Source organism: Monodelphis domestica, chromosome 3 (genome assembly GCF_027887165.1).
Source record: "Monodelphis domestica isolate mMonDom1 chromosome 3, mMonDom1.pri, whole genome shotgun sequence".
Classification (NCBI taxonomy): domain Eukaryota; kingdom Metazoa; phylum Chordata; class Mammalia; order Didelphimorphia; family Didelphidae; genus Monodelphis; species Monodelphis domestica.
The window spans coordinates 199,252,659-199,278,435 of NC_077229.1; the positions used below are offsets into that span (position 1 = coordinate 199,252,659).

At 36.7% G+C, this 25,777-nt stretch overlaps 1 protein-coding gene across 1 annotated transcript; it reads left to right on the forward strand.

Moving 5' to 3' along the window:
* The first annotated feature begins 591 nt into the window (after positions 1-591).
* SNRNP48 (small nuclear ribonucleoprotein U11/U12 subunit 48) lies at positions 592-25,290 on the forward strand. Its single transcript, XM_007487986.3, has 9 exons — positions 592-1,098; positions 3,967-4,080; positions 4,517-4,577; positions 6,319-6,393; positions 16,787-16,975; positions 17,316-17,437; positions 18,875-18,993; positions 19,459-19,623; positions 25,022-25,290. Exons 1-9 carry the CDS (start codon positions 874-876, stop codon positions 25,059-25,061), a joined length of 1,110 nt encoding a protein of 369 aa, XP_007488048.1. The 5' UTR covers positions 592-873; the 3' UTR covers positions 25,062-25,290.
* Positions 25,291-25,777: the final 487 nt, after the last annotated feature.

The following is a 25,777-nucleotide window of genomic DNA, read 5'->3' on the forward strand; positions in this document are numbered from 1 at the left end:
ACCAGTTATTTCATATAATTTAAGTCCAACCATTACATTTAACCTTTACAATTGCCAGAGCTCTTAGTGTATATGTTTTCTCCCATGGAACAATGCAAGTGGTTAATAATAAAGTCTAATAATTCAGAACTACAGTAAATACAGAACAGTTAACAGTACAGATCAGGCATAGAACTGGTGCACAGAACAGCCTAACGCTTCAGAACTAAAATACAGAACAGCAGAAAACCATTATGAATGATTAATAATACAGAATGGTTAACTCATTAATAATACAATAATCCAGTTTTGCAGTTTAGGCTTAGGTAGTGCCAACTGGTGAAAAATACAAGATTTTGGAACATGAGAGTCCTGCTTCTTCATTGTCCATTGCCTACTTCCATCAGTTCTCCATCCTTATAGCCCAGTGCTCCTTCCCCTATTCTATTAGTAACAGAACATTATTCGTATTAACTTAATATTTGATATGCTAAATATTACATATAATAAATATTATTAATTAGAACTACTTTCCCACCTCTGGCCATGGTGTTTTCACTATGAACTGGTTAAAAGATTAGAAACCCAGGGCTTATAGACTCTAATAGTGGCCACTATTACTCCATCCATTTTAGTCTGGGTAGGAAAAGGTACAGCATAAAGACTGAAAGATTGCAAGCTCCTCCAGGGCCCTGACATGTAAGGTATCCCCACACATCCCTTAGGTAGAGGCTTAATAAAAGGTGATTGAAAAGTAGACAATCCATAAGGCAGTTAAGCTTAGACGCTAAAATTCGTTCCTACTACAGGCATTTTTCCGTAACAAGAAGCCCGCCTTCTCTTCATTGGCTCTCCTAGTCACGTGGATAACGCAGTTTTCCACGGCCCCTTCCGATGTCCCAGCCGCCTTTGCGCGCTTGTAAGCGGCTAGCTCCACCGAATGCGGTTATGGAGACTACGCCAGGCGTTGAGCCTTCCCCGCTGGAGGAGCGGCAGCACCTACAGCAGGAACTGAGTGACTTCGTGGAGACCTGCTACAAGACACTGGAGGAGGTGACAACTTCTCTAGGATGGAGTCTCGACGAGCTGAATCTCGGGGAAGGAGACAGTGAGGATCAGGTGGTGAAAAGCGCCGGTCTGCGAGTGGGGCGGGGCGGAGCCGGGCGGGGCCTGTTGGGTTCCTCCATCGGGCCTCACTGGGGGAACGGATTGGGGACTAATTGTTCCGCTCTCTGGTCGGCTTTACCTGTGGTAAGAATCTGAAAGGTAGAGAGAGAGGAGAGAGCATAGTGGAGTTTGTCTATGTAGTCCTAGTACCTAACACATAGGCGGCTTTACTAAATGCCTGCTAAGTGAAATTAATAAATGTCCCTCCCCGCCTTCTCTCAATGGTCAGTGCCTGCCTCCCTAGCTAGATCAGCGTGGGAGGTGGGACGAATAACGTCACGTGACCGAGAGGGCCAATGGGAATGCAGAAGTAGGGAGAGTGGGCGAGGTTGGTCTTGCTAGTGGAGCTGAAAACTTGGGCCTTCTGGCCAGTCTAGTTTTCCTTGATCAGATAATTAATACTCTTTCCGCGCCATCCTTTTCTTTCCTGGGATGTATGTAATAATAGCTGGCATTTTTAAAGCACTTTGAAGTTTGCAAAGCGCTTTACTTATTATTTATTGTTTATTTATTATTTAAGTTTTATTCTCTTAGCGATCCTGTTAGACAGGTGCTGTTGTTATCTATTTTATATATGAGAAGACTGAGGCAGAAAGAGGTTAAGAGTCATACAGCCAGTAAGTGTATGAGGCAGGATTCAGGTTCAGGGATCTGCTTCATTTTGAGTCCAGCCCTTTGATCCACTGGATCGCCTAGCTGTCACTAGATCAACCAGTAGATCCGTTCTGTTATTTCACAAGAGTTGTAGAGTTAATAAAAAATATGAGGGTGGGAATAAGGAGGAAATAAGGAACGAAGAGGAATTCTTCTTTTTTTACCATCCCTGTTATATTTCCCAAGATAGTTACCGAATAAGAAAAATTAGTAAAGAGCACTGGTTGGGTAGTTCCTTGAGCTATGTCACCAGCAAAATGTCTGACTTTGAGCAAATCATTTAACTTTACTATGTGGACTGATTTGGGGACCCCGAAGAGATCTGCATTTGAATACAGACTGGCCCTAATTTGACCCAAATTCTCCAATCACCAAAATGAATTTCCTAATGTGCTGGTACCCCAAATCAATCCCTACTACTCAGTAAACCCCTGTGGCCCCCCCTTTGCCTCCCGGAACAAGTACAAAATGCTTCTTTATAACCTAGTCCCCTCCTACCTTTCCCTAACTGATACTCTTGGATCCAGTGACATTGGCTTCCTTGCTCTTCCACAAAAAAGATATTCTGCTCTGGGCATTTTCTCTTTTGGGCACTTCCTCATGAATGGAATGCTTTTTCACCCTGACTGCTGACTTCTCTGGCCTCTTAAATTCTAACTGAAATTTCACTACTTACAGGAAGCATTTCCCAACCTATTCCTTCTTCCTTATAGTAGTTCCCTATGTTTATCATTTCTTATTTATCCTGTATATAGTTTTCTTTTTAGTTTTCTGTGTTGTCTCCTGGATTAGACTGCAAACTTCTTGAGGGTTGGAACCATTTTTTGCCTGTTTTGTTGTTGTTGTTGTTGTTGTAGTATCATCCTCAGCATTTAGCCCAATTCCTGGCACATTAAATTGAATTGAATCTTGGCCAAGTCTTTTAACCCTTTTGAACCTTGTATTCCCTAATCTGTGAAATTGAGATAAGATCATTTGAAATATCTATCTTTCTGTCTTTTAGGATTTTGGAGGTAGTACTTTGCAATCATTAATATACTATATGAGTATGACTCATTTGAAGAACATGTTCTATAAATTTTGATTTCATGATAATTATTTGCTGGGTTTTCTTTAAATAACCTTCCCAGTATGTTTAAAATTCTTAACTTAGGGGGAAAATGGGTAGCTCAGTGAATTGAGAGCCAGGACTAGAGAGGGGAGGTCCTAGGTTCAAATGTGGCCCCGGACACTTCCCAGCTGTGTGACCTGGGCAAGTCACTTAACCCCCATTGCCTAGCCCTTACTGCTCTTCTGCCTTAGAACCAATACCCAACCAATATTGATTCCAAGACGGAAGGTAAGGGTTAAAAAAAAATCTTAACTTACACACAACTTCTCATCTTTTTTATTAAGCAAAACCTATAGTTTTATGCTTTATATAAAAATATGGCAAATATTTTTCAGTTATTACAATTTAGGGAAATCATTCTCCTTATGAATTAGAAAGGAAGTGATTTATTAATGTGAATGTTATTTAATGGGACCAAAGGAGAACTTGTTTCCTACTTCAGTTTACCCCATATAGTTATATCAGACACTGACTTGTCACTCCTACAGTTCAGTTGTTGCATACCCTACCATTTGCTCATAAGAGTTACTGAATTATGTGAATGATTTCCTTTAGTGTTTCATATAAGGAGTATAGTCAGAAAGAAGAGTCATAGAATGATAAAATCATTGAGCTAGAAGGTTAAAAATCATCTAATTTAAACCTTTCATTTTCTAAATTAGGAAACACTCAATTTAAGCTTTTGCTTAAGGTCACACAGTGGTCATTGCAGAGCTAGATTTAGAATCCACATTTAGGGACTCTTTTCACTATATAATAGGGCTTTTCATTTTTCTGCTGATATGTTTGACATCCTGATGTGGAAGTTTCCTCTTAATTATGGTAGAAGAAACTGTCAAGTTCTAAAGGCCTATTTATGTCCTGTGATTCTCTTCATTAATATGTAGATAAATTTTTATTAAAATTTATTGTTCAAGAAGAGTAGCATAGAGTACTAGAGCTCAGAAAACCACCTTTCTAGTAGTCCAAGCTCTTCCACTACTAACTATATGCTTTGGGACAAGTTGCTTAACTTTCATCTCTAAATTCTGTGCTTATAATTATTTTCTTTACAGAATGAAACTGTGGTATGTCCATATGATTCAAATCATCACATGCCAAAGTCATCTTTGGTGAAGCACATGGCATCTTGTAGGCTCAGGAAACTGGATTATACAAAAGAAGAAGAGGTACCATATATATATATATATATATGTATATATATATATATATACATATATTAGTCTATGTATTTCTTATGTTTTTGTGAAGTGTGGTATTCCAAATGTTTATAATAAAAAATGAAACCGTATTGTTGAAAAAATATGAATAACTTACTTTTGAGACTTTAGGTAAGAAACTTGGAATTTTTAAGTTGAGCTTTTTTTCCCCTTATCTAATGATCAATTTGCATGTTATCCTTTCAAAAGTAATTTTGTAGTTTACTAGTAATACCTTATTGCCCTTCTTTTTAGGTTAATAATCTTAATGCTTTCCCAATTCTTAGGTTATTATAGAAAGATAATTTAATCACACCAAACTAACATTTACATATTTTCAAAAACTTTAATTTTAAAGTTTCTGATATGCAAGAAAAACATTTTTTAAAGTTGTTTTTTTTTTTAGGCTGAAATGTATGATTCTGCCTTTTTTTATGGGAATGCGAAGATACCTGTAGTTCACCTTGGTCAGTATCAAGTCATTGATTTATTTTTAAAACAAATTCTGTAATAATTTTCACACATTTTCCCTATAGAACATACTCTAGTTCTAAATATGCCTTAACAAATAGAAAATCAATCTTTTTCCCTTAGGAGAAAATGGAATGAAGTTGAGTGAATGAATGAATAATGTACCTGATTCTTTAGTACATGGTTTAGAGAATAGGTTCCTATTTATTTATAGGTAGATGTTTTCCATAAACACTTTATATGGTTTTAGGGACCATTCCTATCCTTCCTGGGGAAAAGTAGGACCGCAGCATAGCCTGAGAATGTGCCTACAATAACAAATATTGTTAACACATGTGCACAATTGTTCCCTGTGTGACAAGGAAATCACTTTAAAAGACTGATATATATTAATTTAAGGTCGCCAAGGAATTCAGCTATGTAATTCCTTAATGAAGAACCTTTTATGGAGTTTAATTACAAACAGGAGGAAGAAAAATATGAGAGAGAGAGAGAGAGAGAGAGAGAGAGAGAGAGAGGGGGGGGGGGGTGGGGAGAGGGGGGGAGGGAGAGGGAGAGGGAGAGGGAGAGGGAGAGGGAGAAGGGAGAGGGAGAGGGAGAGGAAAGAGAGAGAGAGAGAGGAAAGAGAAGGGAATAGGGCTTAAATACCCCCTCTGCTTAGGCTGGGCCAAAGGCCCAAGCCCTTAGATAGCTGAGGCAAAGAAAAGAGATCAGTCCCTATCACTCACGTGACCAAAATGGAGAAACAGTCTCAGGGGCCTCCACCTCCAGCTTCCTTCAGAGCAAGCTTCTCAGAGCACAACCTCTCAGAGCAAAAACTCTCCAACCACCTCAGTCCTCAGACTCCGCTATCTTTAAGGAAACCATCCAAGTTCCCTCCCCTCAGTTCTCACATCTACCAATCACTGTCCATGTCTTCCCTGTGCCAGTGGTGGCTCTAGCTTAACCCAGGACTGCCCAGAGGTCTGTGGCTTTGCACATGTCTATTGAAGGTCATATTCTCAAATAATAAAATCTTGATCCTTTGCTGCAGCCCTTCCTAAATCCTGTTACCCTGAGCAGGGTGGAGATTGGAAGTTCCATGACCTGGTTCTGTCATTCCAAGTATCTCTATTGTATCAATTCTAAAATCAATCATGACTCAAAGAACTTCCTGTTCTATGCTTAAGCATAGGTCAAAGCCCTTTCCATTGTTCAGCAAAAGGTTTCTGTCCTAAAGTAATCTTAAGTAGGGAGGAGAAGGAACCTCCCATGCCAATGGGGTTCACATTCCAATAGAGTTCCCACTATCAGTAGGAAATTCTTCAAGTATGAAATTTCCCAATGGTGAAATTTCCAACATTTATAAGTCTAAGAAATTTTAAGGTTTACACTTGGCATACCCAGCTACTTTTGCTGCATGTGTGATGGAACAGTTGCTTAAATGTATTTCTAAGCTCTTGGCCACTAGCCAGACCTGACTGAGTCATTATTTAAATTGGATGGACTTTAGAGAGAATTTTTACCTTTGGTAAGTCTGTCTCCATACATAACTGTAGAAGTAGAAAAAGGGGAAGACTTCTAAAACTCAACTGTGTTAAGTGTAGTATTTAATTTTTCAAAATTCTTATGTGAATTGTGAAGTTGAGTTTTTAACATGAAACCAGCAACAATTTCATAATTTTTATACCTTAGTATCAAGTGATTAAGATTCCATTCTGGCAAGCCTTTTGACAAATCCTCTATTCCTTTTTGCAGATAAGCATTTACAGTTTCAAATACTTAAACAAGCTAGGGCTTCAAGTGGAAGAGATGGTGATCTTTATAGTCAAAGTAAGTGTCATACATAGCTTAATTAAGTAAGTTGTTGATGGATGAAATATTGTCATTAAAACTTCTCATTTTGCTGTGGTGGGGGGCAATCAAGTTATTTTTTGGTACATGTAACCAAAATTGCATTGTTCTTCAAGATTAATCATGTAAAAAGAATATGAGGCAAGCAGAGTATTGTAATAAAAATAGGATGCTGGGGTTGCTTATATTAATAAATGGATACTCTGGAGTGACTAGAAAGATACTAGAGGAAACCTGAAGGTGCCTAGTTGTTATAAGGAGATACTAGGAGAATACTTGAGGGTATCTATCAATTCCCTAAATGGCTAATAGATCAAGATATTTCCTACCCTCCACCCTTCACCTCCCAGTTTACCACCCACTCCCTCATACCTCCCTTCCCCTCCCCCCGTTAGTCAACCACCTTTCTTTGTAACTCAAAGGTGAACTGTGAGGTTTAGAGAAGATACTTTTGTTCTCTTTCTCAAGTAAGGAGGTTTATTGGGGAAGATAGGACAGGATGGAAGATGAGGTGAGAGGGATGGGGTTATCCCTAGTCTATAATGAGAGTGAGGAGGATTTTGGGAAATGTCAGTCTGTCACAGCTGTGGCACAAAAGTCTGTCAGGGAGTTATGAAGGATTGATTTTCTTCTGTCTTCTTCTAATCAGTCCAGTATATAACAGTCAGTCACCAACATCAGCCACACCAAAGCCTCAGCCTAGGTTAGAAGAAGCTAGTCTCTCCCTTGGTCAGAAACCAAGGAAGTCTCCCAGTTCCTCTTTTGGCTAGGCTCCAACTGACTTTCTGGGAACATTCTATTTGGAATGTTCACCTTGATTGACAGATGATGTCCCCAACTTTCTGTCTTGCATGCGTGAAAATTCTCTCTTCCTTCATGCCTCTTCCATAGTATATGTTTTAAGTTTTTGAAGTGATAATCCTCTTGGTTGCTGCTTCTTTTTGTAACTAGACTGACCATCTTGGTGTAGCAAAGCCTCTCTCCATAACACTATCTTAGGGAGCTCATTGACCTCTTCAAATTGTTTTTTTTTTTTGAGGAATTGCTTTCTATGTAAGATTGCTTTCCAAGTAGATTCTTTTTAGCATGTTACAAAGTAACTCTTTTGGATGAGGTTCAAGGTAAATTTGCATTGTACTAAATTTCATTTTTGTGAATGGCAGAGGCATTCCTCTAAGGGGATAGGAAAAGGTCATCATCCATAACTGTTCCCAACTAATTTCCATTGACTTCTTATTTCTTGGTTGGTTCTCCTAGAACCCCAGAGTTCATTTGGTTTACTGCCATCAGTACTATACTTTGTATACTTTGTATCTGGGAATGTACTAAATCAAGGCAGGTAGAGGCCCATTTCAAATACCATGTTCTTGAAGCCTTCTCCGTTTTTCTTTTCTTCTTTTATATGATTGTTATGCTCATATCATATTCCATTCTGAATTATACTATTGGTATTTGTAAATGTATCATGTTCCCTATATTATAAGCTCCAGAGGTCAGGGGCAATACATTAGTTGTTCTTTTCCTAGTGCTTTCACATAATAGACACTTAATAAATGACTGAAGTATATACAGAAAACTCATTTTTTTAGTTCAGCCTGGTCAGATTGAAACTTTTCAAATGGGTCTTTTCCTTGGCAATTAAAGGAAAAGGAAAAAAAAACCCATAAGCATAGAAATGAATTAGGCTTGTAGAGTATAGATTTCTGATAGAAACTTTAGCCAGTGTCTTTCTTTGTCATGAGTTAGATGATGGTTAGCCTCTGTGGTACCCAATCTTTTCTTCCTATCTCTTAACTCAGCTCTGTTTCTCCTGCATGCTAACCAAAGATATGAAGCTCCCTAACTTGACTTAAATTGAAGTTGAATTTGCTTCTGAATTGAGATTCATAGTCCTAACCAGAACTTGTTTTCTAGTCTTATCTCCCAGTGTAGGTGCTTCAGGTCTTTGATGCCAAATTACACTGACTTTCGACTTTACAGTTGCCCTAACTTTATAAAATCTGCCCTTGTCCCTGGCCTCCTGGAAGAGGCATTATTACTGTCTAATTTTGAGAGATCCCCCTCCCTCCCCCCAATGCTTTAGGTCATCTTTCCTTTCCTTAACTTTTCTAGAAGTTTCTGGACCCCTGGAAATGGAACACTTGTTCTAACCCATTTCTGTCTTGTTTTGTCTATATTAGAGTCTCTGATATTGCCCCTTAGTGTTCCTTGGCTTCTTAACCTGTGATTGTAGGCTGATCTTTCTTTCCTTAAGGCTTGTCTCTTCCTTATCAAGTCATTTTGATAAAATACACTGTCTCTTCTTTTTTTGGGGGGGAGGGCATTAATTAAGTTCTTTCTTGTCTATGTACAGACTCCCTCTAGCTCTTAGCTCATTTGCAGAGCAGATATAACTGACATGTCTGACCTCAGCAAGTGTCTTTTTCTGGTCCAAGTTACCAGCTCCTCTCACCTCCATTCTTTATTATTCAATGATTCATTACTTTGATGGCTCTCAGAAATTGGCCTTCCAGAATTCGCTCATTATAGGCATTCAATACCAACATTCTTAAGGTATAGTAAATTTTAGGAATAATTTTCATAGTTTCCACTAATGAGAAAGATCTTGCCCCAGAAGCAGATACAGGAATTAACTAATTAATTAGTTTAAAAGATACTAAACAGATTTTTGGAGCAAATACAGTGACATTTCTGACCACTGGCAATAGCTGAGGTGGTAACATTGTCAGGGTGTTGTTAGTGACAGTAAAAGTGTGGATAATGCTCAGAGGCAGGAGTCTAGATTAAGACATTAAAATTAGCTTCAATTGATGTCTGAAAAGTTGATTCCTTTCACTTTCAACATTTTAATTAATTGCCCAAAAGGTAAAGAGATTTTAGGAAATTGACTTTAACTTTTGAGCTAGTTAACTGAAGTTAATTCCCACGTCTGATTTTGTTACGGAATTCCAGTACACTTATTTTGAAAGGTTGTGTACAATTGCCTTTTGAGATTTGTGAGTATCTTTTAAAAGTATTTTTTATACCTTTTCTCATAGGATCATCATGGAGGGAGGGACCTTAAGAGATATGTTTTGACTGTGTTATTTTATAGATGAGGAAAATGAAGACCAGAGAGGTTAAGGCATTTGCTTAAAGTCACATATGCAATAAACAATATAGCTAGGATTTGAATCCCAAGCCTCCGGACTTCAAATTCAGTAGTACCAGGAGAGGCACCATGGATGGAGAGGCACTTGAGTTAGAAGACTGATACTAAAGTATTTATGTAACCAAGCTCACTTTATTTAATGTCTCTTAGCTTTAGTTTTATCACCAGGAAAACAGGGATGATGATAGCTCTTGCCTTTCTAAAAGGGTTATTCCGGGTTCAAATAAAGTGACATTCTAAAGCACTTTGAGAACTGTAAGCATGTAAAATTTTGGTTCCTTGCTTCCTCCATAAAAGAAAATTAGTAAAAACTTAGATCTATCAGTTTTTTTATAAGAAAAACAATTAATTTCATATAGGAAGACCTGTTTTAACTTGAGAGAAGCCCCTTTAATAAAGAATGTAAAGAATAAGGAAGTACTTCAAGCTATTACTGTGTAGTAGTATCAGAGAAGTAGGTTGGAGAGATGGTATTACACTTGTTTGACAGAAAAAAAAATTAAGGCATCAAGTATTTAAATCATTTGTAGAAGGTCACATCTTTCATTAATGGAAACCTAGCTTTTCTGGCTCCTCACTCACATGCCAGGTCTAGCTTTTGTGCTTCTCAGATTAAGCAAGGTGTATTTAAGAAATCAATGAAATATGATTCTTCACCTCTAGGTGATGCTCTAACCTAATAATTCAATTATACTTCACATTCACAGAATTCTAACTGCTAACTACATATATTTATAGACATACAAGCATATTGTTGCTGTTCATGCTTCACATTGTCATTCATTTAATCAATAAAGCTTTAAACAATAAGATTCTGTAAAAAAGATTATATAAGTGATAGAAGATAGCATTAAGACATTTTATTCCTCTATGCCTTAGTTTCTTTACCTACAAAGTAAGAAGATTAGAAAAGATGCTCCTTGAACTCCCTCTGGCTCTATAATTCTACATTCTTAGCTTTGAAATTCTTAATATTCTTGTACTGTGCACATATAATAATAATAATCATACTCTTATGTTTGTTTGTAGTCTTATGGCATTTCTTAGTGCTTTTATTTAAATTCTCATTTGGTTTTCACAACAACCCTCTGAATTAAATAGAGCAAATAGCATTATCTCCATTTTATAGGTGACAACAAAACTGAAGTCAAGTACTAAAGGTTGAGTTTAGTCCAGTATGTAATATGGTGGAAAGAATGTCGATTTAGTCAGTGGGTTTAGGTTTAAGGTTTGATGCTATTAATTGCTATCTCTGTGACTTTAAACATGTCACTTTCCCCCTAATGGCCTATCTTCCTTAACTGGAAAATAAGAGGAGGGTTGGACTAGTGATCTCCAAAGCCCCTTTTAGTGCCAAATCTTTGGTCCAATGATCCTTATCCTATTTCTAATGCATTATGCTGTGTTTTAATTATTAAACTTTTTTAGGATAGTTAATTGTGCCATAACATTTTGGAAAAGAAGCGTGAGAATTAATTGCCAACTATGGTTAGTAAAAGAAAGTGGAAGGGAGACAGAGGCCACCTAAATAGAACATTCCAGTGTAATACCTATGTACTGTGATATTTTAAGTAAACATTATTTATCTGTGTTATTTATTTCTGTAGTGGTATTTTATATTGTTTTCTTTTTCAGAAATGTGTTGATGTATTTGCATGTAATACATTCTTATTAATTAAATGCAGTTTTTAGTTAATGATTTTCCCCCCTTCTTCTCTTTCAGTAATTGGGGTGAGTATAAGGAGGAATTAGGAACATCATTGTACTCCCTATTAAAAGATTTGCAGTATCCTTTTTGCAGATATCCTTTCAAAAGTATCAAAATATTTCCAAACTTTATTTTGATGGGCTGCAGAATATTGTATATTTAACTTGGATTCTTTTTGGTTTATTTCAGAAAAAAAGAAAGATTAGCATTCTTTCCCCTACACCCCCTCCAGTAACTTGATATGGAAGAAATTAAAGGGAAACCTTTCCTCCCTAACAAATTAAGGAATAAATTGTGTTTCTGTTTTAAAAAATAGTGAACATAGTGGTTGTAGGGGCAGTAGTTACTTTTTCCTAATATTTGTGTTACTTTCCCTCAATTGTCATAGCCCTTTCCCAAAGTAATTAGGCATTAGACAGAACTGATTAATTTTTAAATTATTTATATAATAAAAATGAGGACTTTAATAGAGCTTACACAAAAGCATTCTTTCTTTTGCCTATTAAGAGTACATTCTAGTTTATTGACTGTAAATAGAGAAAGTTTACAAAATCAAACCGTTGATTTGGCTAAGGTACTGACACAAGGGCCAAATAAAGGAATTATTTTCCAAATAACTTTTGTTTTAATTTACTTACAGACTGATCAATAATCATCTGCCATTCTAGGTTGTTTAATTCTTCAGATATTCTTTTAAGAGTTCTTTTCACCTCGATTTTTTGTCCAGGGTTTCAGTGAGATTGCTTTTTATCTCCAAAAAATCTGGGAAGAACCAGTGACTAGGCATTGTATTATGAATTAGGATATTAGGACAAAATTAACTCCACTTATTACCTTGGATCAATAACCCAGTTATAATTAAAATAATTTAACACCTGGCATATGCTATATCATAACCAGTGCAATTTGGAAACTGTTATTTGAATTAGTAAACAATGAAGTCTGGAAAGAATATAACTGTATTACTTTATCTAAATCATATGATTACTTTGAAAGCGTTGAATCCCCAAATACTTCTAATCATTTATAAATTTGTCATTAAAAGGTACTGTACCTACCAATTTTTTTCATCAGTTTGGAAAATTACAAGCATTGCTAGATGTTGCTATTAATTGGTTTCTAATTAATTTGGTACTTACTTTTTGGGGTATGCTACATGGTGACTTAATATGAGAAGAATTTGGCATAAATGTTGGTCAAGAAAATTATGGAATCTCTGAATGTAAGACAAATAATTATAGCTACCAAATGATGTATTTTGTGTAGTTCCATTCTGATCTACACATCTCAGATTTTGAATGGTCCATTAGATTAACTCTTGCCTAACCAAGAATCTCAGCTACACTGATTACCAACAGGTAGTCATATAGTCTGTGCATGAAGAGATCTCGTGAGTAGGAATCTGCCTTCTAAAGATTCCTATTTCACTTTTATATAGTTTCAATCATTAGGAAATATTTATATCAGGCTTAAATATACTTCTCTGCAATGTCTACCCATGGCACTTGGTCCTGCCCCCTGGGGAAGAGCAAAGGGTGTCCGATCCTCTGGTCCTCTTACATGATAGTCCTTTGAAATACCTGAAGACAGTTGTCACATTCTTTCTAAGGAATCTTTTCTTATGATTAGACACCCCCAATTTATTTGATTGATCTCCTAATGGCATGTTCTCCGCTTTTCTCACTGTCCTGGTTACTTTATAGGCCATGCTTCAGCTTTTTTTCTCTTCCCTAAAGTTTGGCACCCAAAACTGAACACAAGAGCAGAATGTAACAGAATGATTATCTTCTGTTGTTCTGAACATAGGTCTCATCTCAACAATGCAGCCCAAGACATTCAGTTTTTTAGTTGCCACATCACACTGTTGACTCATTGAATTTACAGTTTACTAAGACCCTTACATTTTTTTCCACAGGAAATGTTGTCTAGCCATGTCCTCCCATCTTTTATTTGTAAAGTTGATTTTTAAAAATTCTAGTGTAGAACTTAATGTTCAGGAACAAAATATCTGAGCCAGCAATTAAATCAGTGGCCTTGTGTCTGTATATAAGTGTATGAAGAATAGGTAATAATTAAAATAAATCAGAACTCCCAACATAAGGAGGAACATTTGGCCTCATCCATATTCACTGAAACTGATGACTAGAATATGACCCTGGAAAGGTATTTTATATTCATAGGGAATGGGATAGGCAAATGGAGTTAGGGGATGTTTTAGTAGATGGGATAAGGGGAGGGGAGGAGTAGCATTGTTTAACTTAAAAAATAGCTTGCATTTATAAGCATTATAATAATAGTATTCATATGAAGAGATACTTCTGAGAAAATTCAAGAACCAGAGAAGAGAAACACGGTGAAGATCAAAAAGAGGCAGGAGTAATACTGTAATGATATTGTACAATAATATTGCACTTTGCTACATGAACAATTAAAGGAAGAAGATTAAAAGCCTGAGGCTTAGTGACATGTGATATTATCATAGTGGGGGACTTTAATTATACCTACATCTGCTAGAGCTCTGTTTCTTCCCAAAGAAAAAGTACCAAATAATTTTTTTAACTTGCTTTAATGGTAATTTCATTCTTAAAAAGGTGAAGGATCCAATAAGGGAAATTGCTAGTATGGATCTGATTGTCTTCAACAAGGAGGAACTAGTTGCAGGGGGGGAAATAGTAGGAATCTTAGGTTAAGTGACTGTTCCAAGGTAGTCTAGGAGGAGAGTATCTTATGTGAATCTTGGAGGATAAGTAAGATATTACTCACAATTCTGTAGGGAAAGAAAGGTGAGCAAAACCTCAAAAATGACATTTCTGCAAATAAAAAAAGGGAAAATTGCTATTGGGGGAAGTTATTTACTGATATAGATGAACAAGGAAATCATCAACCAACTTAGATTAAAAAACCACGTACAAAAGGTTGGAACTAAGTTAAGAGCAGGTAACAATGAATACTAAAGCATGTTGTAGTCTTATGAGAATAATATATGATATTATAATAATGAGTGCTATAGTTCAGAAATAGCTGAGGCTGGCCAGTAAAGCCAAGGACAAAACATATTGTTATTGGTTCATTTAATATCTACTCTTTTAGTCCTGCACTCTAATCAGTTCCAAACGAATTGTATTGTCTTGATGTTTAGTCCATTTATCTTCATTTTCATCCCTACAAGTTAGCATGAGATTTGCACAAATTCTTTGTTAAAATTAAAGTCTATGTTAATAGCATTTTCCTGATTTATTAGTCTAGTTACTTTGTAAAGAAAGGAAATAAAGTTAGTCTGATTGGGATGATTTTTAAAAAAAATTTTTAAATTAAAAAATTAAAAAAAAATACTAGTCATTGCTATTTCCTTAAATTCTCACATATCATCCCATGATAATATGTTCTAGATTCTAGAAAGTAGAGGCATTTTCATTTCTCCAATTCTGCTACATGGCTTATTCTCCAAGATGGGCTATAACGTGTCTCCTGTGTGCCGAGCATAGAGCTAAGTGCCAAGGATAGAAAGAAAAACAACAAAACAGCCCTTACCTTCGAGGAACATACATTCTGTCAGAGGAAACCATACATACATACATAAGAATATACAAAACAAATACAGAATAAATACACCATAATCAGGGAGACAGAATGCTCGCATTTGGAGGTGTCAGGAAAGGGTTTGTATAAAAGGTGGTGCTTGACCTGAGTGTTGAAGGAAGTTTGGGGGATTCTGCGAGGTGCAGGTGAAGAAGGCCTGCATTCTAGATGTAGGGGATGAACATTACAAAACAAGATGAAGTGTGGTGTGTGAGGAGCAGAGAAGACACATTTGGCTGGAGCCTGAAGTATAAGTAGTAGAGCAATAATTTATAATGAGGTTTCTAAGAAGTCAGACTTGTGCGTAAGGAGAATCCCTTTGGCAGCTGTGGAGGGTAGATTGGAAAGGGAGAGATTTAGGGCAAGATCAATTAGGAGGCTATTGCACTAGTCCAAGAGAAAAGAGATGAAGGCCTGAACTAAAGTGGTAGAAAAGACTGGATGGATTTTAAAGAAATTGAGAAAGCAGAAAGTACAAGATTTGGCAACCAATTGGATATGTAGGATAAGTGAGAATGAGACCTTTAGAATGATGATGAAATTAGGAGCTTTCAAGACTGGAAGAATGATGATGCTCTCAAAAGGTGTAGAGAAGTTTGGAAGAGAGGTAAGTTTGGGGGGGGAATTATATTTTAGATATATGTCAATTTTGAGATGCCTATGGGACATCGAGTTTGAAATATCTAATAGGCAGTTGGTAATGTAGACCTAGAGATCAGAGGAGATACTGTGGATGTATATATAGGTCTGTGAGTCTTCTGTATAGAGATAGTGCCTGTGGCAGTCAACTGTGTGAGGGTGTAGAGAGAGGAGTGCCTAGGACAGAGCTTCAGGGCCCACTCCCCAAAACAGATTGTAATATGGATAATGAGCCAGCAGAATGGTTCACCAGTCACATCTGCAAATTCTTTTAGTGCTCTAGGAGGTACTTTGACCAGAAGTAGAGACTCAAACTCATTGAGGGTAACTCTTCACTTATCTTAGATTTCTAATCCTGGATCCCATTTTTGTTCCTATTCCAAAGAAAAGAAAGCCAGAAATGAAATAGGATTTTATTAGTTCAGTCCTTTTTTCATTGACCATTATTCTACCCTTCATCCCAACCTGAGCAGACGTAACCCTTTTTCTATACTAATATCCCTAACATAAGTAGAAAAAGAACCACCTTTTTTTTTTTGCCAGGAATATCTCACTCTTGGCTTTAGTTGCCTTGATGGAATTCGAATGAGTCTGTACTCTTAGCATATTCTCTGATATTTGCCTTTGCTTTCATCTTCTGATTATCAGTTAAAAATCTGAGGTGGTTAATGAGTTCCCTGTGCATCTATAGCAGTTTTTTCATGTGGTTCCCTCTTCCCCCCTTTGAATAAATTACCTTTGTAGAACTGAAGACACTGTTATAGATGCATGGGGAACTCATTAACCAACTCAGAATATACCAACCAGTTCCTTCCCAATTCACAAAGCCCTCTAGATTTTGATTTATTTAATACATGTGATTGGTATGTTTTATTTTGAAAAGCAGATACTTTCCAGTATAAGTAATTTTGAAACTGCACAGTAATAATGTCAAAAGTGTCACCTTGAGGGAGTTTTCCTAAGTTTGGTAAGCCTATTGCTGTAATTACTGCCTTTGGCACTGCTGGGATCTGTCTTCATTACTATTGTGAATAAGCAAACCCTTCACTATGGACAGCATATTTAAGACAATCAAACCCTTCTCTATGGACATAGCATATTTAAGACATTGACAACATAAATAGATGTTTTAAGTGTTCAAGAGTTGCTCAGTGAGGAACATTTATTATTTGTCCTGGTGTCATAACTTTATTAATCAGTTTCATTTTTACAACATTTATGTGCTGAAATCAGTCAAAAGTTTTATTCCACCTTGTTTTCATATAGTTTTTTTGTCACTGTATTTTCTACTTTAGGAATTTATTCTTCAGTACCTATTGAAGTGCCTCAGAATCACAAGCGTTTCATCTGTGACCTGACCCAAGCCGATCGTCATGCCATCTTTGATTATGTCCTTGAAGAGACAAAGAAACAGCGGTCCAGGTCTCAAATCACTGAAAATGACAGCGACCTTTTTGTAGACTTGGCTGCTAAAGTCAATCAAGGTTTGAGATAAATACTCTTTGTAAATATTTGTTACATGTATTAAGATGAGTTATTTTAAAACTTCTTTAAAATGAGCTAAATTAGTACAACTTTGTAATCTGAAATTCTATGGGCCTGTTAGCATAGTTCTTAAAAATGAAATTGACAAATGAAAACCCTTTACTCTAATTCAAGATCTCTGCTTCTAACTTCATTGTTACTTAGCCCATTTACATAAGGCAGAATCTTTTTCGTTCTGAAGTGGACACTACAATTGCAATGTCGTGTAATAGTATACTATGAATGCTGATTGTTTTTAAAAAGCATGTTGCAGATATAATCATTATGTTTCACTCTTAGATGATAGTCAAAAGGGTCCAAAATCTCATCTTGAAATCCTGGCCGAAATGAGAGATTATAAAAGACGACGTCAGTCCTATAGAGCAAAGAATGTTCATATAACCAAAAAGTCCTATACTGAGGTAAGTGTTGACCAGAAAATTATTTGTATGCCTTGATACCCTACTTTTTAAAACTCACCATGGAACTCATATTTTGGAAGGTGAAAAAGTGTAGCATCTTTTGCCTCAAAATCTACCTTTTTGCTGGGAACAGGTTTTCAGAATGTATAAAGCAGCACAAAGATTTTTCAGCCATAAATAATTCTCCTTAATAGACGATCATGAGCACTTTATGAACTTAACTGATAAATTGATTAAGAATACTTAATATTTTACTACTTGGAAGAAAATTAGGGTTAATTTCATACCGAATTTTGAGAATCACTTTCTGATGACAGCAGGAAGTCTTTGGTTTTTTTTAAGTCTTTTGGTAAAACTTTAGCCTCTTAATTCCCTAAACTAATGAACTCATTTTTATTACCTAGAGTAATTCTGGTTATCTCCTACCTGGACCACAAATATTTCTTGATTCTTTTTATGTTTTCTACTGACTCGATTCTAAATTTGGCATTCACACAAAAGTAGAAGGAAAACAGAGATGGGGTGGGGAGAGGTGTCTTGGTTTGGGAAATTGAAAACAAGCAGAGCAGTAGATGCAAAGTGAAATGAGTTGAGGGTCCAGTTTCTATCTTTCATAAAGGAAGATGTTGGGAAGTCCAGCCCTCCAGTCAGAAGGAAGAGGAGACTGAGGAAGGAGGTGGTATCAATCAAGGAATGAATTTAGAAGTGATTTGCTTATCCTAGGAGGGGCATCTTTGTGAGCTTGTCTTTCTGAGGACAGGGACTCATATATTTTTGTATCCCCAGTGCCTTGTATCCAGTGGATGCTTAATAAATAAATGTTTTTTATTGTATTATAGTTACAGTCTACACCATGTAATCTTAACCATTTATTTTATATCCTTTTTTTAACTAATATATTTTGTTTCACTGAGGTCATGGAGCACTTAAAAAAATTTCCATGTGTATTTCCTATTATGTTTAGCAGAGTACTGGGTACATAAAATAGTAAAACATTTGTTGACTTCTTTCCTGGATTCATTTCCATTAACTCAGTCTTATGTGCTACTTCCAGTGTTTTTTTTCTCTCAAAATTGTTAATTGTTACATTTTACTGTTTAAAACCTTCTAACTTCAGAGTACCTTCTTATCTTCCCCCCCCTAAAACCTTACCTAGGCAGTAATGGGAAAGAGTGAACTCTACATAAATTGTGTCTAGTTGTAAACAATTTCAGAATCACTGTGAACATTAGTTGATGGGTGTTGAGAAAAAATTGGGCTATGAAAAAAATAGATGGTCCCTATTCTCAAAGAATTTCTATTTTACTTAGGAAGTCAGAATAAACACTTGTGAAATGACTGAAGAGTTCCATGTTTTGCATATTGCATATAAGCCCCTCAGTTGCCTGTCTTCTCATGTCCGAATGGAACATTCTTCTATATCCTCTGTCTCCCCAGGTCATTAGAGATGTGATCAGTGTGCACATGGCAGAGCTCAGCAGCCATTGGCAGGAGGAAGTAGAACAAGCAGAGGATGATGCTGAAAATGCTTCTAGCTCAGCAAAATCTTCAGGAAGGTGTGTGGGTTGTTTTCTTGGTGCTGTCAAAATGTTCTTTTCTGACCATGTCCTGTTCACAAATTCATAATGCCATATGCCAATAATGCCATAATTCTAGAATGTTCCGGAGCATTTAAAACAATTTAATTTACAAAAAAAAAAACAACACCAAACTTTTTGCTTTTAATCGAGGCAAGATTTTTTTCCCCTGGTATACCACTATAACAGTATTTGAAACCTCTGCCATATGATTGCCTTAGAAGTGAAACTGCCTTATAACCTGTTTTCTTTCAGTTCTAAACTTCCAGAGGAGTGGTACAAGAAAATCCCTGTTTGAGCCTGAATTCCACTCTAGAGAAGATTGTTTTACTTTGAGATTCCAGTGTTTAAAGTGTTTTGCATAGGTGTAGTACAGATTCCTTTTGCACAAAGAAGGAAGGAGACAAACCTGCTTAAGACTGATTGGTTAATATTGCTTTCCAGAAAGGAGGAAAGGCGATCGGCTTCAGTAGATTCACGACAGTCTCTGGAAAGCCATAAGGATGCCGATCACTCAAGACACAGAAGAGATAGAAGTCGGAGCCCACGTAAACGAAAAAGAAGTAAGGAGAAGGAGAGAGATAGGGACTTAAGAAGAAAGAGAGATAGGTAAGTATAATGCTGTGCCTTATACACTGTAATCATTGTTAATCTTACCCTATCCATTACTGGAGTACTTAACTGATGCCATTTGGCTGGTAGGTGTTGCAGTGGATACGGTCTTAGATTGTTAAGCCTGGAATCAGGAAGGCCTGAGTTCAGACACTTCCTAGCTGTGTGACTCTGGACAAGTCACTTAACCTTTTTTTGCTTCAGTTTCTTCAGATGTAAAATGGGAGTAGTAGTATCTCACAGGGTTGTTTTGAAGATCATGAGATAATATTTATAAAAAAAGCACTTGGAACACAGTAGACCTTTAATGCTTCTTTCTTTCTTCCTGTGCTGTTGTTTGGTTATTTTAGTTGTATCTCACTCTGTTACCCCATTTGGGGTTTGCTTGGCAAAGATACTAGAGTGGTTTGCCAGTTCCTTTCCCAACCCATTTGACAGGTGAAGAAACTGGGACAAACAGGGTTAAGTGTCTTGCCTAGGAAGTGTCTGAGGACAGATTTGAACTCAGGCTTTCTTGACTCCAGGATCATCCTTATAACCACTGCGCTACTTAGTTGCCCTTTCCTACTGTGTGACATAATACAAACCCCACTGTGGAATTCTTTTGGAAAACTGAGTCACATGAAGTTAGCAGAGTCACTACTTGGCCAAGATATGTTCAGTTCAAATAACCACTGATTTAAAAGCATAGAACTTTAAATGTACATTTGTACTTCTATTCATGTCACCCTCTTCTGATCCTTGTTGTCTTTTACTAAAATGACTTAAGCATTTGGCTCACAATTGTCCTTTCTGTCTCATCTCCTGTCATCATTCTTAGAAACTTCAGTGTTTCTAATATTAATGACTTTATAGTCCCCTTCGTACATTACTTCTCAGTTCCATCTACCTCCTTCTACCCACTTCAGTCACTCACAAGGATGGGGGGAATTGGTTGAGGGCTCAGAGCCCTTTATGGCTCGGACTTTATTAGCTAGAATTTTAGACACCAACAAAGACTGCCTCATTGTCTGTGGACCAGGGAAATGGAGGGCTTTTCTGAATCACCAGTAGAGAGTGAGGAACGAGGGGTGGAGATGAAGGAAACTTATTTCTGAACTGAGGGGCAGGAAAGGACGATGCCATCACTAGTTCACACCCTGTACATCTCTATTTTTAGCTCTACTTTCATAGCCTTTTCTTCCTTCTTCCTTCATTTTCACTGTAGAGTACCACCATTAACCCAGTTTCCTATTCTTGAGATGAAATTTTTGTTTCTTTTTCACTCCTATACTTTTACCCCTTTTATTTCTCCTATAATCACTAACCCAAAACCTGTTAATTCCACTTAATGAATTATCTTATGCAACATAATTCTATTATCTATTCCTAATGCTACTCCCCTAGTATTCCTTATTACTACCCTTCTGAACCATTGTAGTAGCTTCCTGAAAGGTCTTACAAACACTCCTCTACCTTTTTATTGCCGTCTCTTTCATGCTTCATCTTTACTGATCTTACCTTGTGCATGAATCTGGTTTGATCATTTCTCTGCTCTAAACATTTTAAATGGATTTCTATTGCCCTAGAAATAGAGTTCATTCTTTCTTAATTGGCATTCAAGGTTCTTCATGATTGATGCCACTTCTTTATCTTATACTACTCCCATTTACTCTAAACATTAATCCAAGTTTTCTGGCTGTTTTGATTGGCTCATACATTCCCACATTTGTTCACACTGTCCTTCATGTCTGGAAGCTGCCCCTATATTTCCTGCTGAATTCTGACCTTTTTCTTAAAGCCCTTCTCAATTGTGACCTCCTCCAGGAAGTCTTTCTTGTTTTCCTTTCTCTACTGGTTTATAGGGTTATTGTTCAAGAGTTGGAAGAGACCTCAGAAAGTGTCTGGTCCAGTCTTTTAATTTTTCAGTTAGAGAAATTAAGACCCAGGGACAATTTCAATTTGCTCAAAATTTGATTTGAACCCAGGTCTTCTCTATAGAGCCAATATTCTTTGCTTTCCATGATTGCTTGAGATTGGTTGACAGAAACCAAAGTACTTGCTCAGGGTCACCCAGTTAATATTTCTCTGAGGTCCACTCTGCACTCAGATCTTCCTGACTCTATGTTGGCTAATGAACCAACTCTGCCCCATAGCCTGTCTTGGATTTCCATCATCAAGCTGGTGAGGGAAAAGAACTAAAATATCAAAGTAGTTAATATGACAGCCGCTCTTATAAAGGTTTTCATGAGTGAGGGCACCCCCCCCACCACGTGATGTATTTGTATTAACTATGGATTTCAAGTATCTTTATTAGCTGCTCTTCATTACCACTGAGGATCAAGAATGACCTCTAGTCAAAAAGTACCATGTTGTGTGAGATTTAAAATTGTTGAGGTCTTAAACTGTAGTGGTTAAAATAGTGGAAGATATAAATTGTGATAGATATAAGAGAGGGTGAGTAAATTTGACCGCAGAAATATGTTTCACTACAGTGTCTTGGGTTTTAAAATCAAATATAAGGTGGTCGCCAGGGAAATATTCCCAATTATTCAAATACCCAAGTCAATTGGGTTTTATAGAGATTTTAATTAACAATACAATGAGTAATCAAAGAAAGAGAGAGAGAGTAAGAAAGGAATAAGTATGAAGGGCCTCAAGCCAATATGGCCTAGACCTGAGTCTTAAAAGAGAAATCAGTCAGTTTTTTTTAACACTCACCACAAGGTCTGACTAAACAAGGATACTAGTGACACTAGGCCAGCGTCCTTCCTCAAAGAGCCTCCAGCCAGAGATTGTTTCAAAGGGCCTCTCTCTCAAGAGCCTCCAGAGCTCCTACCCCAGAGGGACAGAGCCCCTCAGAGGAGCTCCTCAAGGAGCTCTCCTCCAGAATGAGAATCAGAAATTGAGATCCCTGAATGAGATCCAAGCTCTTATTTTTAAGGGCAAAATCTCCTCTGTCACCTCCCCTAAGTCCTTACATCTACCAATCACTGTAGATGTTTCTAAAGGACCGCCCATTTTGAATTCACAGCTGAGTAGTTTTAATCTCTGTAGTAAGTCAGGAAAAAATGCTGCTGTGTCGACAAATTTCATTAGAAAAAACCTCTGAATAAGTTATCACCCTTTTAGGTTTAAGTAGTTTACAAGTTGCCCCACCTTTATAGGTATTTAGTATCCCATTGTATCAATTCTAAAACAGTCATGATTCAAAGAACTTCCTGTCCCTTCCATAAGCATGGATCAAAGTACTTTCATTGTTTAGCAAGCAGTTTTCTGTCCTAAAGCAGTCTTAAGTAGGGTGGAGCAGGGACACTCACATAGCTAGGAGCCCCCACACTCAAGTAAAGTTCTCACCATCTGCTAGGGAATTTTTTTAAGTAGAAGATTCCCCAATGGGGGAAACCCCTAACATTCATAAGTCTGAGAAATTTTAAGGTTTACAATTGGGAGTTTTGCAATCATTCATTAATATTTATAGGCTCAGATTTAGGCCAATTTAGTCTTCCCTTCACAGAATCAAATATTTACTTTGTGACCCTTTTTGATCAATAAAATGGAAAACCACATTGGTGTTCTCTGGTTTGCTCTTGATTATTGCTCATTCTTGGATTGCTCCTCAGTTTATTTGTTACAGCACCTTCTGTGGTTAAGTAATTACTTGACATTTCAGATTTCTCTTTTACATAGTAAGAATTCTTTTAAGTTAAATGTAAAGGGGCAGCTAGGTGGTACAATGGATAGAGTGCCAGATCTGGAGATGGGAGGACTTGGGTTCAGGTGTGGCCTCAGCTACTTTCTTGCTGTGTGACCCTGGTCAAGTCACTTAACCCCATTTGCCTAGCCCTTGCTCTTCTGTTACTCAGATAGAAAGTAAGGATAAAAAGAAAAAAAGAAATTAAATATAGAATCATTAATTTCCCCTCCCAATCCCCGGATAATGTGAGATAGTGTAAAGCAGCCCAGTAGTGCAGAGGTGTCAAACACTTGGCCCCAAAAAGACCCTACCTAAGGGTTACCCAAACCAGATTACAATGTAATTAGGTAATATTTAACAAAACAAATAAACATAGACAATATTACATTTGAAAACTCAGCCAGTATGGCTCCTCCTTTATGGTTTAGTGGCCCCCATTTCAATTTGAGTTTGACACCATTGCTGTTAGTGCAAGGATAAATTTTGCAAGCCATTTCTGACATGGAATGGGTTACAGGGTCAGTTGAGGAATTAAATAGGCATAGGGACATTAAATAGCTTCTCTGTTCCCATAATTCCTACAAGATTAAACATGCTTAAATTCAAGTGTTTAGTAATGGGGAATGAAGTTGATTATTTGTAGTTTGGGTTTTCAGAGTTTGTTTTTGTGCATTATTATGAGAAATAGAGTGAGGAAAAAGATAAAATCTTTACCTAAAAATCTCTTGTCTGTCTTCCCTTTGTGTGTATTGATTTACTAGATATTGACTACAATTTAACAAAGCATAAAGTTTTTCCTTTGTTAGAAATAATGTGACCAATTTTTAAAAATTTTGCTGAAGAAAATTAAATCTGTTATGTGCAAATTTATACAACTGGCAGAACCTGTTTTTTTCCAGATGCCTAAAGTCTGTTTGGTTTGCTTAAAAATTGCTTTTCAAGAGTTAGATCTTTATTTCTCAGATATGACTGCCTCTCTCCATTTGTGCCCAGTTCATGAAGTCTCACAGGTGCCCTTATCTCATCTGGGTAACTGAATTATATATTTTTATTTCAAACCCCTTTCCTAGTCAGTGTTGCTTCATAGTCCTCAAGACTAAGGCTGCCAACATGGGTGCCAAATATGGTCTTTTTTTGTTTTTTAATCCTTACCTTTTATTTTAGAATTAATTTTAAATAATGATTCCAAGGCAGAAGAATGGTAAGGACTGGCAATTGGGTTTAAGTGACTTTCCTAGGGTCACACAGCTAGAAATTACCTAAGTCTTGATCTGAACCCAGGACCTCCCATGTCTAGTTCTGGTTCTGTATCCACTGAGCCACGTGGCTGCCCCCAAAATATGTTTTGAAACCTCTTCTCTCCCCACTCCTGAACTCACTAAAGCCCTTCCAGTTTCCATCCCTGAAGAAGCTCCTACATGTTCATAATTGTATAAACATGCAATTGTATTCACTACCACTTTGGAACTCATTACTCTGAAAAGAAAGTGAATTTCTCAGCTATAACGATTTGCTTTAATCTTTGCACAATTTATCTGCTAACCAGGTCCTGATCTTTTACCTTACCAGGACAGATAGCTTAAATGTATCTTTGAAGTTATTTTGGATTTTTTTTTTAAGTAACAGTTTGAATTCTAAATGATCTGTCTGTACTGAATTATAAAATTTTTGAAACTAATATTAAAATGTTTAGTACTTCATTATTTCTTTTTGTTTTAGGGATGAAGAAAGGCATCATGGCCATAAAAGAAGAAAATAGCAAAGCAAGAGTCAAGAAGATAAATGGAAGTATTTATGCATAATTGTTTATTAATGATGTTTATATAATATAAACTAATGAAGATAGTTCAACTATCTCAGCTACTCAAGGGACCAAGGAATATAATGTACTTATTTTTACATTGTAATTTCATTTTGCTGGGACTATGTGTAATTAAAATATCTGTAATGTTCATATTTTTTCCCAATAAACATTCATTAATATCAAACTTTGTTAGTTGCTGGAAACTTTAACTGTGATAGGATAGCCTGTTTTTCATTTCTGAATTTATTGGAGGATTTTGTTCTTGTTGGTCATTTATAACATAAAACGGTTAACCTGGTCTAAATAAGAAAGCATATGTTAGAGCAAAGTCTTTGAGCCAAGAAATATGAGACTTGGAAAGTCCAAGTCAACTTTTCTCATAATTTCCTTGTGCTTTCAACTGTATTCAGGTGAAAAACTGGCACAAATGTCAAACATCTGGGACATAAATGGCAAAATTTTGGCCTTCCATCTGGGAGTTCTGGGTTAAAAATTCCAGTGGGTTTCCCAAGTGAAAATGAAGCTTTGAACTCTTTCAAGTAGGTAGACAATGACAAAATAACTATAGAATTTGGCTCACCAGTTATCTTAGCTTTCTTCATACCTGAAGTCTATAAGATTTATGAGTAGGAACCTTGAAGCACATCTATTTTGCTTGCTGGATTTATGAA